Below are 19,593 nucleotides of genomic sequence, written 5' to 3'. Positions count from 1 at the left end.
TGACCCTTCTTCACAACCTAATGACTATATTTTTACAATCCAAAAAATCATCCAGGCTCAGTTAGTGAGTTCACCATGACAACTTCCTCTTACAGTAAATAATACCCTTCTATGTTGATGTAGAAACCTTCTTTTCTCCAATTGTAGAGGATCCCCCTTTTTAGATACAGTCTTGGGTACACATAGATCTAGTTACATACATAGAAGATGAGAGGCCCCATAACATATAAGAAAATGGCTCTTATTGTGGCATATGATTTTGCCCCCCAGGACAGAAAGGTCTGGAGAGATGAGTTATGCACAGTTTTCTTTACGAATAGAAAAAGAAATTGGACTAACAAGGATTGGGCATGCTCTCTCCAAGGACCCCATAGCACCCCTTGACTAGATTACTACATTAGGGACACCTACTCAATAAAAGTAAGTTCACTTTTATTGGCAATCAGGGCTTGCAGATGTCAGGGAACAGAGTTCTCAAGGTGGAAAGCATCATCCATACTCCACCTAACCCACAACCACTGCAGAAGCTCCATTAATTGTTGCATATTTTTTAAGGAGTGGGAGCAGATCTCACAGATCACCTCTTAGATCGACCACATCTGGCCTGCTGCTCAGTCAGATGTCGGTTCATGGTTCAACCAGTCTTGGTTCACTCTTGATAATGTGGTTTGGGATGCCACCGAGATCAAGTGATGCTCATATGCCGCCACACAGTGTCAAATTATGGACATATCATCCTCTAGAAGCAATACTTCCAGAAGATTAGTCCCATTATCATTTCAAAGCCTGGGCCCACTTTAGGATCCTTTGGTGTGCCTGTCCAACCTACTTTAGGTGTACCTATTTAACTCTGCTAATATGGAATCTGTAGGAATATGCCACATTTTTTTCTGCCGGTTCACATGGAATCTGATATTAAACACATCTAGATGGAATCGGATCCCTACGAAGGTTCAGTACTGGCTATACACATGGTGTCTTACTCCTACAAGCCTGATGAAGAGCACTGTCTTGAAACGTTGTATAAATTTATTGAGCTAAATTATTGTCAAAAGGCACAGTGACATCTTGCCATTACATGAAACAATGTTTGTGACACCTGCATTTCCACCACTACCGTGGGTCTTCTCTCTCTTTCTACTTGGTACCATTTAGTGGAAAGTAGGTGTACCACTTGAGTCTGGCAACTGGACAATACAAAATACAGAAAGGGTTGTGCTGCCTTAACCAATAAAGATCTATTATAAGTATCAATCAATGACTATAGTATGAATATAGTCTATATTAAAAATGTTATCTTACATTCATTTATTTATTTATTTTTCTTAACTTTTTTATGTATTTACTTTTTTTTATTTATTTTTATGCCATTACTGCTGTATCTTCTCTATTTACTTCAAGAAATTTAGGAACCTGTTACTAATAAATCAAGTTGACTATTTTTATGCTTTCATACAGAAAGATACAAAGAGTAGTGAAAGGCCATTGTATGATGCTAACTGCACGTTTAACCCAGTAAAATAACCCCAGAGTTATTTCTGCTTGCTGCTATGAATTTTTTTGGGCATTTCCTTGATTGAAGAATAGATTGAGTGCAGACGCTCATGTTGTTGTATTGTGGATAATTGACTTCCCCAATAATTCATGATTGTTCCTGCCAGGATGACTTGAGGAAGTGCAATGCAATCAGGGAATATCACCCAGAGACTTTATGAATACCTTATTCCGCCCCTCCACAAACTCGTTCCAAGTATCTATGCTTTCAATGATGTTCACATCACTGTCCAAGGTTACGTCCCTCCAGTCTTTGCACTCAGGCATTCTGTCACGTTGTTGCCTGAGGGGAGGAGAATGGTGGGGCCTGTAAGGTGGAAACAACCCAAAATAACAAGACGGTAAATAAAAGTTTTACATTCTTTGTTCTGTTTTCACTTTAGAATTTTATCTTGCACATAGTAAAAATTTAGATTTTACACTATGAAATACTGTTATTATGCAAAACGTTTGACATGTTATGCAGACATGTCAAAAGTTTTGATTGGAGTAAAATGGAGGAAAAAGACTGAAGAGAGAAAAGAGTTCTTGGCGCAATCCACCAAGCAGAGAGTTATATATATTACAAATATCTTTATTGACTATACATAACGCATTTTGCGCAATCCACCAAGCAGAGAGTTATATATATATATATATATATATATATGTATATATTACGAATATCTTTATTGACTATACATAAGGCATTTTGAGACTTAGGAGCCTCTTTGTCTGATGTGCTGGTGTGTACAATCCAGCACATCTGATGAAGAGGCTCCTCAGCCTCAAAACGCGTTATGAATGATCAATAAAGATATTTATGAGATATATATTACTCTCTGCCTGGTGGACTGTGCCAAGAACTCGGCCTTTTCTCCCACTATACTCTAGTACTACAATCGGAACGAAAACCTCCACGCTGACACCGGAAAGGCTGCACCACTGATACTTTCTATGCCTAAACAGCAGTTGTGTCTAATACACAACCTAACAGGGTGAGCAGACCCATAAAGGGGGTCCCCCTCTTTATTTTCCTGCTCTCTCCTTTGATCGGGATACACTGCCCTTTGGGAAGCTCTGCTTTCTTTTTCTCATAGACACATTACAAACTTTTTGATTGGTCAGGGTCTTAGTGCTGAGCCGTCCACCGATCGCTAGATTCAGCTGGATGAAGCTTCATTAGTGCACTTTACTCCCCGGTTTGGCACTCACCCTGTCATGTTGCAAGTGATGGGCCACAGAAACTATAATAGAGCCCGTCTCCTGCAATGACCGCCAAGCCAGAGGTGGAAGCACCCTAATGGAAAATATCATCACACTTGCGCACCGCTCTTGTATAATGCTTCTGTTCTTATGTCAGTCCTAGATTTCACCAATGGATGACTACAAAACATGTGTTTCCTATAGAAACACTTAAAGAGTCCATTGTGATAATTGCTTTTATTTTTAACACTGGATTCAATGTATAATGGACTACGTGGCATTGGTATGTATGAATTATGCATCTGGGAGTCCCCTGATGTATACTGCCACCATACTCAGCAAAAAGCAGTGTGAAAAGTGTCTTACTAGGCTATATTTCTACCACCACAAAGCATTTTTTCTAGGATCATTTTAGGTCAAAAATAACTATGGCAAAGACAGGTTAATAAAAGGGAACCTACACGCTGCGCCGTGCATACATCTTGCACGGTGTCCATGGCCGCCACTGCCATTGGATGGATGTTGGAGCTGGTACCCCAAACACAGTACAGGTCAGGACATGTCGGCTACCTTGGGCATAAATATTTGGTGGTGAAGTCTCCTTCTCGTGGATCTGTGGTGGAACTGGAAAACAATGGAACAATGGATGTTAACTTAGCATATGGTTGACAGGTCACTAGATAATATTTCTTGAAGTAATATTCTACTTAGCATGGTACAAAATACTACATTCACATGTTTCTATTTTACAATCATGTATAGAATCTGTGGCTATAGGCAGTATCATACAGAATGCGTAGCTGGAAGAAATCACCAAAGTCACATTTCATTGTGGGCAACCATTAACGTGCTTTGCATTGGTATTTATTTCAAAAAGAATACATATTTATGAATATTTATATAATAGGATTTCTATGTTTAACCATTAAGGAAGTTCATTACGCCCTAACACACTTTTTCTCAGGATAGCCCTGGAGGCCTAGAAAACTGGCCGCTACATCAAGGTTGTTGGTCTAGTTGTCATAACCACCTTTGATAGGGGTTCCGTGGTCCTGGGTTTTGATACGACCCAGGGCAACCTTTGCATGACGTTTGTATGTTCTCCTCATGTTTGTGTAGGTATCCTGCATCATACCAGACTCTAAAAATATATTGATAAGTTTACTTACTATGAAATTAAGCCAAATGTGCTGGTGTGTCTACATATTTGATAGTTAGTCTACCATCTATTATTTAATACATAAATTCAGTATTTTAGGAGTTCATCATTTAGTATAAGAGTTTTTAATCATAACTGCCATTCGGGGGTGTAACTGTGGTGCCCATGTGATCACATTTACATTTACAGTGCTGAGCAGGGTTCACATTACTACATTATTGGATCATAAACATCATTACACTTGTGCACTGTCCCTGTATAATGATTCTATTCTCAGTGTTCCCCTAGGTTCCGGGACCATTGGATGCTTCAATGCATTTGTTTCCTATAGAAACGCTGATAGAGTCCATTGTAAAAGGTTGTTTAAACGTCTATATTCATTGCAGAGAGATAACAAAAACAAGAAGATATATTCATTGTTTATGAGGATGAGTTCATTATATACCAGCAAAATAAGATTAAGACGGTGGAAATTATTATTATTATTTTTTTTTTTAAATCAACTGGTGCCAGAAAGTTAAACAGATTTGTGAATTTAAAAACAAGAAATATGTGTGCAGCTCACAACCTAGTATCCGAGGTTAAATGCGGTTGATAAATCGGTCCCTACCGATAAGAAAATGAATATTTAAAATGTTTTTTTTTACAATATATTATTTTTTATCATTGTATTTTAATAAAACTTAGCATTATTCATAACTAACTGTTTTCCAAACCATTTTTTTTCACTGTGCACCCGCCAGGGGGGTATTCTTGAGGTGTGGTTGAAACTTCTCTTTTAGATTTGTAAATTACTTCTAATAAAAAATCTTTACCCTTCCAGTACTTTTTAGCAGCTGCATGCTACAGAGGAAATTATTTTCTTTTAGAATTTCTTTTTTGTCTTGTCCACAGTGCTCTCTGCTGACACCTCTGTCCGTGTCAGGAACTGTCCAGAGCAGCAAAGGTTTGCAATGGGGATTTTCTCCTCCTCTGGACAGTTCCTGATATGGGCATTAGGTGTCAGCAGATGTCACGATGCCGGCTGGCAGGTAGTGGATCCTCTTTGCCAGAGAGGGATTGGCGTGGACCGTGCTAGAGGATCGGTTCTAAGTCACTACTGGTTTTCACCAGAGCCCGCCGCAAAGCGGGATGGTCTTGCTGCGGCGGTAGTGACCAGGTCGTATCCCCTAGCAACGGCTCAACCTCTCTGGCTGCTGAAGATAGGCGCGGTACAAGGGAGTAGACAGAAGCAAGGTCGGACGTAGCAGAAGGTCGGGGCAGGCAGCAAGGATCGTAGTCAGGGGCAACGGCAGAAGGTCTGGAATCACAGGCAAGGAACACACAAGGAACGCTTTCACTGGCACTAGGGCAACAAGATCCGGCGAGGGAGTGAAGGGGAAGTGAGGTGATATAGGGAAGTGCACAGGTGTAAACACTAATTGGAACCACTGCACCAATCAGCGGTGCAGTGGCCCTTTAAATCGCAAAGACCCGGCGCGCGCGCGCCCTAGGGAGCGGGGCCGCGCGCGCCGGGACAGAACTGACGGGGAGCGAGTAAGGTACGGGAGCCGGGGTGCGCATCGCGAGCGGGCGCTACCCGCATCGCGAATCGCATCCCGGCCGGAGGTAGTAACGCAGCGCCCCGGGTCCGTGGAACCGACCGGGGCGCTGCAGTGAGGGAAGTGTAGCGAGCGCTCCGGGGAGGAGCGGGGACCCGGAGCGCTCGGCGTAACAGTACCCCCCCCCTTGGGTCTCCCCCTCTTCTTGGGGCCTGAGAACCTGAGGATCAGACTTTTGTCCAGGATATTGTCCTCAGGTTCCCAGGACCTCTCTTCTGGACCACAACCCTCCCAATCCACTAAAAAAAAAGTTCTTCCCCTGACCTTTTTAGAGGCCAAAATCTCTTTAACAGAGAAGATGTCCGAGGAGCCGGAAACAGGAGTGGGAGGAACAGATTTAGGAGAAAAACGGTTGAGGATGAGAGGTTTAAGAAGAGAGACGTGAAAGGCATTAGGGATACGAAGAGAAGGAGGAAGAAGAAGTTTGTAAGAGACAGGATTAATTTGACACAAAACTTTAAAAGGACCAAGATAGCGTGGTCCCAACTTATAGCTCGGGACACGGAAACGGACATATTTAGCGGAGAGCCATACCTTGTCTCCAGGGGAAAAAATGGGAGGAGCTCTTCTTTTCTTATCTGCGAATCTCTTCATGCGAGAAGAAGCCTGTAAGAGAGAATTTTGGGTCTCTTTCCATATGGTGGAAAGATCACGAGAAATTTCATCCACAGCGGGCAGACCAGAGGGCAAGGGGGTAGGGAGGGGGGGAAGAGGGTGACGGCCGTACACCACGAAAAACGGAGATTTGGAGGAAGATTCAGAGATTCTGAAATTATACGAGAATTCGGCCCAAGGTAGAAGATCTGCCCAGTCATCCTGGCGGGAGGAAACAAAATGTCGTAAATAGTCACCCAAGATCTGGTTAATTCTCTCTACTTGTCCATTGGATTGAGGATGGTATGCAGAAGAAAAATTTAATTTAATCTTGAGTTGTTTACAGAGAGCCCTCCAGAATTTAGACACAAATTGGACGCCTCTATCCGAGACGATCTGTGTAGGCAACCCGTGAAGACGAAAAATGTGTACAAAAAATTGTTTAGCCAACTGAGGCGCTGAAGGAAGACCAGGAAGAGGGATGAAATGTGCCATTTTGGAGAATCGATCAACGACCACCCAAATAACAGTGTTGCCATGGGATGGGGGTAAGTCAGTAATAAAATCCATACCAATCAGAGACCAAGGTTGTTCGGGGACAGGTAGAGGATGAAGAAAACCAGCGGGCTTCTGGCGAGGAGTCTTATCCCGGGCACAGATAGTGCAGGCTCGCACAAAGTCCACCACATCAGTCTCTAGAGTCGGCCACCAATAGAAGCGAGAGATGAGTTGCACAGATTTCTTGATGCCCGCATGACCTGCGAGATGGGAGGAGTGACCCCATTTGAGGATCCCAAGGCGTTGGCGTGGAGAAACAAAGGTCTTTCCTGGAGGAGTTTGCCTGATGGAGGCTGGAGAAGTGGAAATCAGGCAGTCAGGAGGAATGATGTGTTGAGGAGAGAGTTCAATTTCAGAGGCATCTGAGGAACGAGAGAGAGCATCGGCCCTAATGTTTTTATCAGCAGGCCGAAAGTGAATTTCAAAATTAAATCGGGCAAAGAACAGAGACCACCTGGCCTGACGAGGATTCAGCCGTTGGGCAGACTGGAGGTAGGAGAGGTTCTTGTGATCGGTGTAAATAATAACTGGAAATCTTGATCCCTCCAGCAGATGCCTCCATTCCTCAAGTGCTAATTTAATGGCTAGAAGCTCTCGATCCCCGATGGAGTAGTTCCTCTCCGCCGGAGAGAAGGTCCTGGAAAAAAAACCACAAGTAACAGCATGCCCGGAAGAGTTTTTTTGTAGAAGGACAGCTCCAGCTCCCACTGAGGAGGCATCAACCTCCAATAGGAAGGGTTTAGATGGGTCAGGTCTGGAGAGCACGGGAGCCGAAGAAAAGGCAGACTTGAGTCGTTTAAAGGCGTCTTCCGCTTGAGGAGGCCAAGACTTGGGATCGGCATTTTTTTTTGTTAAAGCCACAATAGGAGCCACAATGGTAGAAAAATGTGGAATAAATTGCCTGTAATAATTGGCGAACCCCAAAAAACGTTGGATGGCACGGAGTCCGGAGGGGCGTGGCCAATCTAAGACGGCAGAGAGTTTATCTGGGTCCATTTGTAGTCCCTGGCCAGAGACCAAGTATCCTAGAAAAGGAAGAGATTGGCATTCAAACAGACATTTCTCTATTTTGGCATAGAGTTGATTATCACGAAGTCTCTGAAGAACCATACGGACATGCTGGCGGTGTTCTTCAAGATTGGCAGAAAAAATCAGGATATCGTCCAGATATACAACAACACAGGAGTATAGTAGATCACGAAAAATTTCATTAACAAAGTCTTGGAAGACGGCAGGGGCGTTGCATAGACCAAAGGGCATGACCAGATACTCAAAGTGTCCATCTCTGGTGTTAAATGCCGTTTTCCATTCATCCCCCTCTCTGATGCGGATGAGATTATAAGCACCTCTTAAGTCCAGTTTGGTAAAAATATGGGCACCTTGGAGACGATCAAAGAGTTCAGAGATGAGGGGTAGGGGGTAGCGGTTCTTAACCGTGATTTTATTAAGACCGCGGTAGTCAATGCAAGGACGTAGAGAGCCATCTTTTTTGGACACAAAGAAAAATCCGGCTCCGGCAGGAGAGGAGGATTTACGGATAAAGCCCTTTTTTAAATTTTCTTGGACGTATTCAGACATGGCAAGAGTCTCTGGGACGGACAGAGGATAGATTCTGCCCCGGGGTGGAGTAGTGCCCGGGAGGAGGTCAATGGGACAATCATAAGGCCTGTGAGGAGGTAGAGTCTCAGCTTGTTTTTTGCAAAAAACGTCCGCAAAGTCCATATAGGCCTTAGGGAGACCGGTTACATGAGGAAGCACAGGGACACGGCAAGGTTTACTGGGAACCGGTTTTAAGCAGTCCTTGGAACAAGAGGGCCCCCAACTCTTGATCTCCCCAGTGGACCAATCCAGGATTGGGGAATGGAGTTGAAGCCAGGGAAGTCCAAGAAGGATTTCAGAAGTGCAATTGGGGAGGACCAACAGTTCAATCCTCTCGTGATGAGATCCGATGCACATTAGAAGGGGCTCCGTGCGGAAACGTATAGTACAGTCCAATCTTTCATTGTTTACACAATTGATGTAGAGGGGTCTGGCGAGACTGGTCACCGGGATGTTGAACCTGTTGACGAGAGAGGCTAAGATGAAATTTCCTGCAGATCCAGAGTCCAGGAAGGCCACAGCAGAGAAGGAGAAGGCAGAGGCAGACATCCGCACTGGCACAGTAAGACGTGGAGAAGCAGAGTAGACATCAAGGACTGTCTCACCTTTGTGCGGAGTCAGCGGACGTCTTTCCAGGCGGGGAGGACGGATAGGACAATCCTTCAGGAAGTGTTCGGTACTAGCACAGTACAGGCAGAGATTCTCCATGCGGCGTCGTGTCCTCTCTTGGGGTGTCAGGCGAGACCGGTCGACCTGCATAGCCTCCACGGCGGGAGGCACAGGAACAGATTGCAGGGGACCAGAGGAGAGAGGAGCCGGGGAGAAGAAACGCCTCGTGCGAACAGAGTCCATATCCTGGCGGAGCTCCTGACGCCGTTCGGAAAAACGCATGTCAATGCGAGTGGCAAGATGGATGAGTTCATGTAGGTTAGCAGGGATTTCTCGTGCGGCCAGAACATCTTTAATGTTGCTGGATAGGCCTTTTTTAAAGGTCGCGCAGAGTGCCTCATTATTCCAGGATAATTCTGAAGCAAGGGTACGGAACTGTACGGCATACTCGCCAACGGAAGAATTACCCTGGACCAGGTTCAACAGGGCAGTCTCAGCAGAAGAGGCTCGGGCAGGTTCCTCAAAGACACTTCGAATTTCCGAGAAGAAGGAGTGTACAGAGGCAGTGACGGGGTCATTGCGGTCCCAGAGCGGTGTGGCCCAAGCCAGGGCTTTTCCAGACAGCAGGCTGACTACGAAAGCCACCTTAGACCTTTCAGTGGGGAACTGGTCCGACATCATCTCCAAGTGTAATGAACATTGGGAAAGAAAGCCACGGCAAAACTTAGAGTCCCCATCAAATTTATCCGGCAAGGATAGTCGTATTCCAGAAGCGGCCACTCGCTGCGGAGGAGGTACAGGAGCTGGCGGAGGAGATGATTGCTGGAGCTGTGGTAGTAACTGTTGTAGCATAACAGTCAGTTGAGACAGCTGTTGGCCTTGTTGCGCAATCTGTTGTGACTGCTGGGCGACCACCGTGGTGAGGTCAGCGACAACTGGCAGAGGAACTTCAGCGGGATCCATGGCCGGATCTACTGTCACGATGCCGGCTGGCAGGTAGTGGATCCTCTTTGCCAGAGAGGGATTGGCGTGGACCGTGCTAGAGGATCGGTTCTAAGTCACTACTGGTTTTCACCAGAGCCCGCCGCAAAGCGGGATGGTCTTGCTGCGGCGGTAGTGACCAGGTCGTATCCCCTAGCAACGGCTCAACCTCTCTGGCTGCTGAAGATAGGCGCGGTACAAGGGAGTAGACAGAAGCAAGGTCGGACGTAGCAGAAGGTCGGGGCAGGCAGCAAGGATCGTAGTCAGGGGCAACGGCAGAAGGTCTGGAATCACAGGCAAGGAACACACAAGGAACGCTTTCACTGGCACTAGGGCAACAAGATCCGGCGAGGGAGTGAAGGGGAAGTGAGGTGATATAGGGAAGTGCACAGGTGTAAACACTAATTGGAACCACTGCACCAATCAGCGGTGCAGTGGCCCTTTAAATCGCAAAGACCCGGCGCGCGCGCGCCCTAGGGAGCGGGGCCGCGCGCGCCGGGACAGAACTGACGGGGAGCGAGTAAGGTACGGGAGCCGGGGTGCGCATCGCGAGCGGGCGCTACCCGCATCGCGAATCGCATCCCGGCCGGAGGTAGTAACGCAGCGCCCCGGGTCCGTGGAACCGACCGGGGCGCTGCAGTGAGGGAAGTGTAGCGAGCGCTCCGGGGAGGAGCGGGGACCCGGAGCGCTCGGCGTAACAGCAGAGAGCACTGTGGACAACACAAAAGAGAAATAAAAAAATAAAAAAGAAATTCCTCTGTATACAGCTGCAAAAAAGTACTGGAAGGGTAAAGATTCTTTAATAGAAGTCATTTAAAAATCTGTTTAACTTTTTGGCACCAGTTGATTAAAAAAAAATATGTTTTCCACGGAGTACCCCTTTAAGGTGTTCCTGTTTGTCGATATGGAACAACTCAAAAAGTCTTAATCTTATTTTGCTGGTATATTTTGTTGAACCACACTTCTTCTGTGCCTCCAGCTTTAGCAAATCTACAACTCCCAGCATGCCGTACAGCCTAAGGCTGTCCGGGCATGCTGAGAGTTGTAGTTTTGCAACAGCTCCGGACATACTGGTTAGGAAACACTGCACTACCAAAATCGTACAGAGTGCCACCCATTTTTTCTCTTTTTGTAGGACTATACTATTTGAGTTGTATTGTGTCATTCAGATGTTTTAATTCAAAACATATTCCTTTTTTTATATAGCTTTTTTTTTTTTTTTACCTTTATGACCGCAAGAAGTTTTTTCTTTTGCTATGCAGCATTCTGACAGCCATGACATTTTTATTTATTTTCTATTTATGTAGGTTTAGGCATTTTTAAAAGTCAGAAACAATAAAAATGTTGTTAGATTTTTTCAATAAATTTTAATAGTACCATTTTGGGGTACATACATATATTATTTTTTGGGAGGCAGATAGGGAAAAAAAAGATTTGCTTCCAGTTCAAAGCAACAAGCAATCCAAGCAAAAGTAGAAATTCAGTGGAGAACTCACCATCTGTTGTCTTCTATAAATTTCTTTATTCCAACAGATTATTGCCTAGAATTCTTTCCTCCCCACACACCTGTCTGTCTTTACCCTGCTGTATGTCGTAAACTTGTTGTACATTTGGAAGAAGGGTTGTCCAGTATTAGAAAAACAGAGCTGATTACTTCCAAAAACAGCACCATGTCTGTGTCTAGGTTGTGTATGGTATTGCAGCTCAGTTCCATTCAAGTAAATGGAGCCAAGTTGTAATAACACACACACACAATTTAGGGACAGACACTGCATTGTTTTTGGAAGAAATTAGCTCTGTATTTCTGTTCCTGGATGACCCCTTTAATGAAAAACAACAGATGTGAATTCCCCACTAATTTTCTATTTTTGCTTGAATTACTATTCAGGTTGTTAAGTCTGTGTTAATGTCATAAGTGTATTTTTTAACACTTTTATATTTTATTATTATATTTTTTTTAACATATTTTATTATTATTATTATTATTATAATTTTTTATTTTTTTTAACTTTTTTTTGCACACATTATTTTCCTGAATGTATTTGGTTAAAAATTGTCTCTGGTTAAAAAGTGTATTGAGAAGTTAGTTGTATATCACTTAGAGCACCTGTTATGGATGGACTGTACGATAATTTTTGTAATACCTTTTTGCAAATTGGTGTTCAGTAACATCCAATGGGTGGTTCAGGCACAGCTCCAATGTCCACACCACCTACTAAATGTAAGGGTACACCCATTTTACAGAAAGGCACTGCAAAGGTGGATGTACAGTTACATCAATCCATGCGGGAAAGGGGTAGTAAACAAGTGACTGGCTCGAAATTCAGGTAAAAAAAAATAAAATATATACACCAATAGTGTCGACGAAAAAGTAGTATCACAGTAGGGTACTAAAATATAACTTTTAATAAATTCCACTAAAATCCAAAAGCAAAAACAAACCAATTCATGTGATTATCCACAACCAAAGTTGATTATAGCACTAATTTGGTACAACGAGCTTATGTAAAAAAAAGTATGTTTGATAAACATGCTCCAACACTTTGGAGACTCACATATAAGTAGAGTCCAGAACAAAACCAAATTCTAAAGGATAGGTAAGGGATCAGGTAGGAGGATCGGGGGGGGGGAGGACCTAGGGAGCAAAGGCCTATGGATGTGTGGCCACTACCTGCTGTCCCTTATCATATGGTCCCTGCTTGTACCCCTATTCCTAGACAGAATTGAACGTCCTTAAAAGGATGGACCTGCTCTGGAACCTACCCCTCACTCTACTATACTCACCCTAACTGAAGCACAGACAGGAGGCTCACTGTCTCACTAGAAGGTACTGCCTAGCTAATGTTGGATGGGAAAAGGGAAGGCAGACCTATGGTCTAGTACAGAGGAGAGATGTTACTCCCTGGGGCTTGTCTAGGGGAAGTGTACATACATAAGAATGGAAGACTTCATAGAATTAAAGTCCCTACATAGGTCGGTTTGACAGACAGACAGTCGTGACAACACCATCAGGCAGCATCATCTTTATCTCCACCATATCCCCACCAGCCATCTTTATATCATCCAGATGTCATTATGCCATCATTTGCCCCCCATCGTCCCCTGATGATTGGGGCAAGAAACGTGTTGGGACGTTTTTGAGCTATCAATCACATTTAGGGTCCAGATGAGTATTATTAAATCTATACTGACGATGCCTATATCTCTATCACTATAATTCTATACAGGTTAAAACACCTTGAATTCCATGCATGTATATGATAGATTACAGAATATATGTATCTCTGTATTTCCTCTCCATCTAAGAGGAATGAATGACAGATTCATGTTATTCCATCCTTGATTGTATTTATGACAAGTGGAAAATCTCTACTCTTATACAGATACCACTTGTGATGCCTTTATGATTATATACTGATTATATATACCGTAGACTGTTACAAGTCCAGGTGAACTGGTGGTTTATGTTGGAGAACAACCTAGACACTTACCAGACACGTTCTATAATCAACTTTTTAATATCAAGATATGTTTTGGTGGTGGATAATCACATGAATTGGTTTGTTTTTGCTTTTGGATTTTATTGGAATTTATTAAAAGTTATATTTTAGTGCCCTACCCTAAATTCAGGTCCAAACTCTCTTGCAGGCTAGTCTAATCTTGCTTACAGAATTTGTTTCCCGGTTGAGCAGCTTTTAAATATCTATTAGCAATATTAAGAGCCCCCCTAAGTTTGTTCATATTATGGTGGCCCAATACAGAAGTTGCACCCCTTTACCGTTGCTGCCCTGTCGGGCAGACTCCATTCTGTGACCCCTGGGCCCCCCTTCACCTGTCTCCTATGTACATTCCCTTAAGTGCCTATGTTATCCAGTGTACTGTACATAAAATGTGTTATGCCTTTAAGTACTCTTGTCATGTAATTGTAACTAAGGAAGGTACCAGTGACCACGTGACCTACAGGGTGACCTATGGGACCCTTCAGAGTCTCCCCCATATAAGCCCTGGGTGGAGCTAGCTCACTCTCTTATTTCCTGCTTAGCTGAGTGCAGCAAGGTAAAGTCCTGTCATAGTGTGTCTGGAGTCCAGAAGGGGCCTAAAGTCTACCACGCAGCCACGGATCCATAAGTCCACTACTCCCCAGGTACAAGTAAAAGCCTGGTAAACTACAAACGGGGTATAGTCAGTCTCAATCAAGTCAGTCAAAGTCAACCCGTCTCAAGTCGGCGTGGCCTGCATCAAATTGTCCAAGTCCACTATAAATCCCGGCAAATCCTGTGGTCTCTGAAGTCACTGGTCACCTCTGTTGACCTAGCCAAGCTGTATAGACTGTTACATCTGTCTGACTCAGTAAAGCTGGCGTTGTTCCATAACTTGGCGTCGGAGTAATTATTTGCCCCTGTGCCTAGCCCAGGATCCAGCGCCCTGGTGTCACAAACACAAGAGGTTAATGCCATCTGCCCCTAGGGTAATTCCATCTGCCCTCATCACACCCTCACCTGTAATGTCCGTTTATTTGTTTTTGTATTTTTATGTTTAGGTGTGTATTCACACACTAGTTTGTTCAGAGCAGTTTGCTATTCTACCTGTATAGGGAATAGTTAATGCTCTGAACGAATAAGAACTCGGGTGGAGTTATTTAGCCGGAGTTCTCCTGCATTCTGGTGCTGGTTATTGAGTGCAATATTACTATGTCTGTTTGTGCCGTATTCTGACTATGTCTGCTTGAGCATTTACCTTGCATTTATCTTGTCATTTTATCTGGGTTTTTAGCCATGGTTATATAGCATGCTCCATGTATCTTAGTCTGTGTTACATTAGTCGGTTTTAGGATTATGTTTGTTTGTTCTGCTCTGTCTGTGTTCACACTGTGTCTGAGTCTAGCTTCTACCCTGTCCTCTGTATTTTATATTATTGTTTGGTATTCTAGAATCTATTCAGACTCATCCAGTTCTAGTCTAGAGTTTCATGTATTATATTTCCGTTTCCTACTGGGTCAGCTTTTTGTCCACATGGTGAGTGTGTCCGCTGGTCAGTAGCCTATTTGGCTTTATTATTAATGGCTGCTCCTTTTGTGGAGTGGGGTGTCCAGTTTGTGTGTCCAGTGTGAACAGTGTTCTATATTTGTATTTCTGTTTTAGATATCCCTTTTACCTTTGTGTAGGGGGCTCTGGGGGTATTGATTATTCCCTACCAAAGGTTTTCTGCGGGGTTAAGCTTATTCATGTCTGTTTATGGAGTCTATGTAGACTCATCCGTTTTCCTGTCTTGTGTTCAATGTGAACAGTGTCCTAAGTTTCTATTCAGTTTGCCTGTTTATATTCTTCCCTGTTAGTATTTGTATCCTGTCTGGTATATCTAGTTGTCTAGTAGTTTTCTGTTTCTGTTCTGGCCTGTGACCGACTATGTATATTATGTGTTTTTACCCAACTGCACTTTAGCGCAGGAAGGGACCAGCACCCAGTTGTCGATCCACCATTTAGGGTGAATGGGCAGGTAGGCAGGGAAAGCGCTTTTAGGGTCAGTTTAGGGCTCATTCTCCCTGTCCCCCCAGTCAGTCATGACATCACCACAATATTTTGAGAGTGCTACTTGTACTCCATTGTCTTCCCTTGTTGGGAACAAGTGTTTTGTGATTCTATTGAAGAGCAGAAACCTTGTAAGAGCAGATACCATCAAAGGGTAAGAGGCCAAGATGAGGGCCCTCATCTCCATGAGGCTAAGTACTTGAAGTCCTTGTGTCCAATGGTCCTTGATATTTTTCCACAAGCTGCTGACATTCTATTCGTTTTCCCCCCACATGCACAGTATAAGCTTTTAAATATGACGCATACAAAGGTATTCTGAGTTGTAGAAATCTCTTGAAGGATTCTTTTATTAGAAGCTTACAGCAGTACAAGATATTTACAGCCATACTGTCATTACCACGAGTTGACAATTACAGAAACATGACCATTATCATATGACTTCCAATTATCCTAAATGTTACAACGTACAACCTCAGGTGACCCGGAAATCATGATCAGAACCACATGTATGACAGTGGCATGTGCTGATGGAAAACACATGTTCACGTGAATGATTAGAGCAGACGTGTCCATTATCAGAAGGGGTTTCACGTGTTCTTAATTTAGATACAATGTTCTAATGCTGTCAGTACAATTTATATAAATGTATGTTTTGCATGTGTAGCGAATACATCATCTCGGCAAGTTGCACACATTACGCTCATTTTCTTTCCTTAGGTGTATATGCCAAGTAATTGTTTTTCAATGATATACATATAGTGGCATCCATGGAAGATATGGGGCCCACCCTATAGCAGTGTTCAAAATTAGTTCCCCGATATGGGACCAAGTTTTGCTACCCCGGATAGAAGTGCTTGGTACTTGTTTTCCATTTCCCACCCATGGTTTATCTTTATGATGTATATATAAAGATCGGTCTTTGATCTACAGAGTTCTTGCTCTCTATTTTCTCAATTCATAGTTTCCAGAATTTTGGGCAGAATAGATGGGCCAAATCATTCTATGTTTCTATATTTTAACCCCAGACTTGGTGCTGGTCCTTTACTTTCATCCACCCTTAAAATAAATAGATTTAAGGAGACTTTATTTGACCCTATGAGTCTTGTGCTGATGCACTAAGGGACCTTGGGATTGCAGAAAGCCCTGTAGAAATGAAGGTTAACTTCTGAGATTATCCAGCTATGGTCAATACACTTAACATCTGTGCACAATCACGTACTAGAGGGAATGGCGTATAGATCAGGCTTGAGGGATGACAGTAATTTTGGAACTTTCCCAATTAAAAGTTAATTCACCAATTATGTAGCAGCTATATTATACGGGAATCTGGGACCTAGGTTGAAATTATTTTAATGATAAACACAGGTTGTCACGGGAACATAGCTTAGCAATAAATTTTCTCAATTTTATATTAATGCAGATATAATGACATTTTCTTTAGGGTTCATGCACAGAGCTATATTACTCATTCATGTGATACCGATCCAATATTGCACCATAGATCCATATTGTAGATCCTCTTTATGTGTCCCCATTTTACAAAGTGTGTGCATGAAGATTTGAGGATTTCATGAGTAAAGAATTGTGTTGTACTCTAAAATGCCATGAACAACACATGGCTTAGTTATTTTAAATGGTCTGTCCAGGTCAGTGATTCCAAACCAGGGTGCCTCCAGCCGTTGCAAAACTTCAACTTCCAGAATGCCCGCATCATACTTATGCACACCCATCTGCCGGATTCAGGGAAAAAACACACTTCATAACTCCAGAACGGGGTGGGGCATCAGATCAACAAAATTTGAAAAGACCCCCCCCCTCTCCCGCCCAAGCTATCAATACATACTAATACATGGCAATTTTAGAAATAACCACGTCTTCTTTAAGTAGTAGTCTCTCTCTCAGACGAGGGATCCGCAGCGTATTTTACGCTGCGGATCCGCTGCCGAAGGACCCCTACAGGGTGCATCAGATGTGCCTGCTCGGAGCGGCAATACGCCGCTACGAGCAGACACTGTGATGCTCGAGTCGCTGCGCGCATTCGCAGTATACTTTGCAGCACATTGCGGCTGCTCTCGGCCTAGCTCAGGGAGCATGGGGAGCGGCCGCAATGTGTGCAGCAACTCGCATATCGTAGCAGTGTGTCTGCTCGTAGTGCCACTCCGAGCAGGCACATCTAATGGCACCCTGTAGGGGTCCTTTGATGGTGGATGCACAGCGTAAAGTACGCCGTGAATCTGCTCGCCTGAATGCATCCTTAGAGTGCATATAAAGATAGCTGTCAATGAATAGGACCGCCCACTGGACTCTTTACCCCAGAATGAGGACATTTACTAACAAAACTATATACAGTACTGTATAACTATATATGTTCAGTGCTTCTATACATGCTGCCTGCAGAGTGGTTTGCATTAAGTTATGTGAGCTAATAATTTTCACCTGAACAGTTCTCCTTTAAAGCACAGTATATGTAGACTTAAATTCACACGATTAAAGTTATCTTTCATGCTTTTGCATAAAGCCAAACAATCCATACCATTTACATTGTTATCAATTTAGAAGAATGTTTACTGTTGAGATTTTTTTTATTATATATGATATATACTATATACTTATAATATATATATATATATATATATATATATATATATATATTTATATACATATACACTGCTCAAAAAAATAAAGGGAACACTTAAATAACACAATGTAACTCCAAGTCAATGACACTTCTGTGAAATCCCACTGTCCACTCAGGAAGCAACACTGATTGACAATCAGTTTCACATAATGTTGTACAAATGTAACAGACAGGTGGAAATTATAGGCAATTAGCAAGACACCCCCAATAAAGGAGTGGTTCTGCAGGTGGTGATCACAGACCACTTCTCAGTTCCCATGCTTTCTGGCTGATGTTTTGGTCACTTTAGAATGCTGGCGGTGCTTTCACTCTAGTGGTAGCATGAGATGGAGTCTACAACCCACAAAAGTAGCTCAGGTAGTGCAGCTCATCCAAGATGGCACATCATTGCGAGCTGTGGCAAGAAGGTTTGCTGTGTTTGTCAGTGTAGTGTCCATAGCATAGAGGCGCTACCAGGAGACAGGCCAGTACATCAGGAGACGTGGAGGAGGCCGTAGGAGGGCAAAAACCCAGCAGCAGGACCACTACCTCCACCTTTGTGCAAGGAGGAGCACTGCCAGAGCCCTGCAAAATGCCCTCCAGCAGGCCACAAATGTGCATGTGTCTACTCAAATGGTCAGAAACAGACTACATGAGGGTGGTATGAGGACGTCTACAGGTGGAGGTTGTGCTTACAGCCCAACACCGTGCAGGACATTTGTCATTTGCCAGAGAACACCAAGATTGGCAAATTCGCCACTGGTGTCCTGTGCTCTTCACAGATGAAAACAGGTTCACACTAAGCACATGTGACAGACGTGACAGAGTCTGGAGACGCTGTGGAGAACGTTCTGCTGCCTGCAACATCCTCCAGCATGACCGGTTTGGTGGTGGGTCAGTAATGGTGTTGGGTGGCATTTCTTTGGGGGGCCGCACTGCCCTCCATGTGCTTGCCAGAAGTAGCCTGACTGCCATTAGGTACCGAGATGAGATCCTCAGACCCCTTGTGAGACCATATGCTGGTGCGGTTAGCCCTGGATTCCTCCTAATACAAGACAATGCTAAATCTCATGTGGCTGGAGTGTGTCAGCAGTTCCTGCAAGAGGAAGACATTGATGCTATCGACTGGCCCGCCCGTTCCCCAGACCTGAATCAGATTGAGCACATCTGGGACATCATGTCTCGCTCCATCCACCAACACCATGTTGCACCACAGACTGTCCAGTTGTTGGCGGATGCTTTAGTTCAGGTCTGGGAGGACATCCCTCAGGAGACCATCCGCCACCTCATCAGGAGCATACCCAGGCATTGTAGGGAGGTTATATGGGCACGTGGAGGCCACACACACTACTGAGCCTCATTTTGACTTGTTTTAAGGACATTACATCAAAGTTGGATCAGCCTGTAATGTGGTTTTCCATTTTGATTTTGAGTGTGACTCCATATCCAGACCTCCATGGGTTGATAAATTTGATTTCCATTGATACATTTTTTTGTATGATTTTGTTGTCAGCACTTTCAACTATGTATAGACGAAAATATTTCATACGATTAGTCCATTCATTCAGATCTAGGATGCGTTATCTTAGTGTTCCCTTTATTTTTTTG

The 19,593-nt window shown here is 43.7% G+C and overlaps 1 protein-coding gene across 12 annotated transcripts in view; it reads right to left on the bottom strand.

Moving 5' to 3' along the window:
* The window catches only part of FLT4 (fms related receptor tyrosine kinase 4), a 350,628-nt gene that overhangs the window by 42,937 nt on the left and 288,098 nt on the right, over positions 1-19,593 (bottom strand). For all 12 annotated transcript variants that reach the window (XM_056516978.1, XM_056516982.1, XM_056516985.1 and 9 more), the window contains 2 exons: positions 3,201-3,363; positions 1,720-1,861 (listed from right to left, as the gene is read on the bottom strand). In XM_056516978.1, coding sequence (XP_056372953.1) covers positions 1,720-1,861; positions 3,201-3,363 — 305 coding nt within the window. The remainder of the gene's footprint in view (positions 1-1,719; positions 1,862-3,200; positions 3,364-19,593) is intronic.

Source organism: Hyla sarda, chromosome 4, assembly GCF_029499605.1.
Source record: "Hyla sarda isolate aHylSar1 chromosome 4, aHylSar1.hap1, whole genome shotgun sequence".
Classification (NCBI taxonomy): Eukaryota; Metazoa; Chordata; class Amphibia; order Anura; family Hylidae; genus Hyla; species Hyla sarda.
This window is presented reverse-complemented; position numbering and strand designations above follow the sequence as displayed.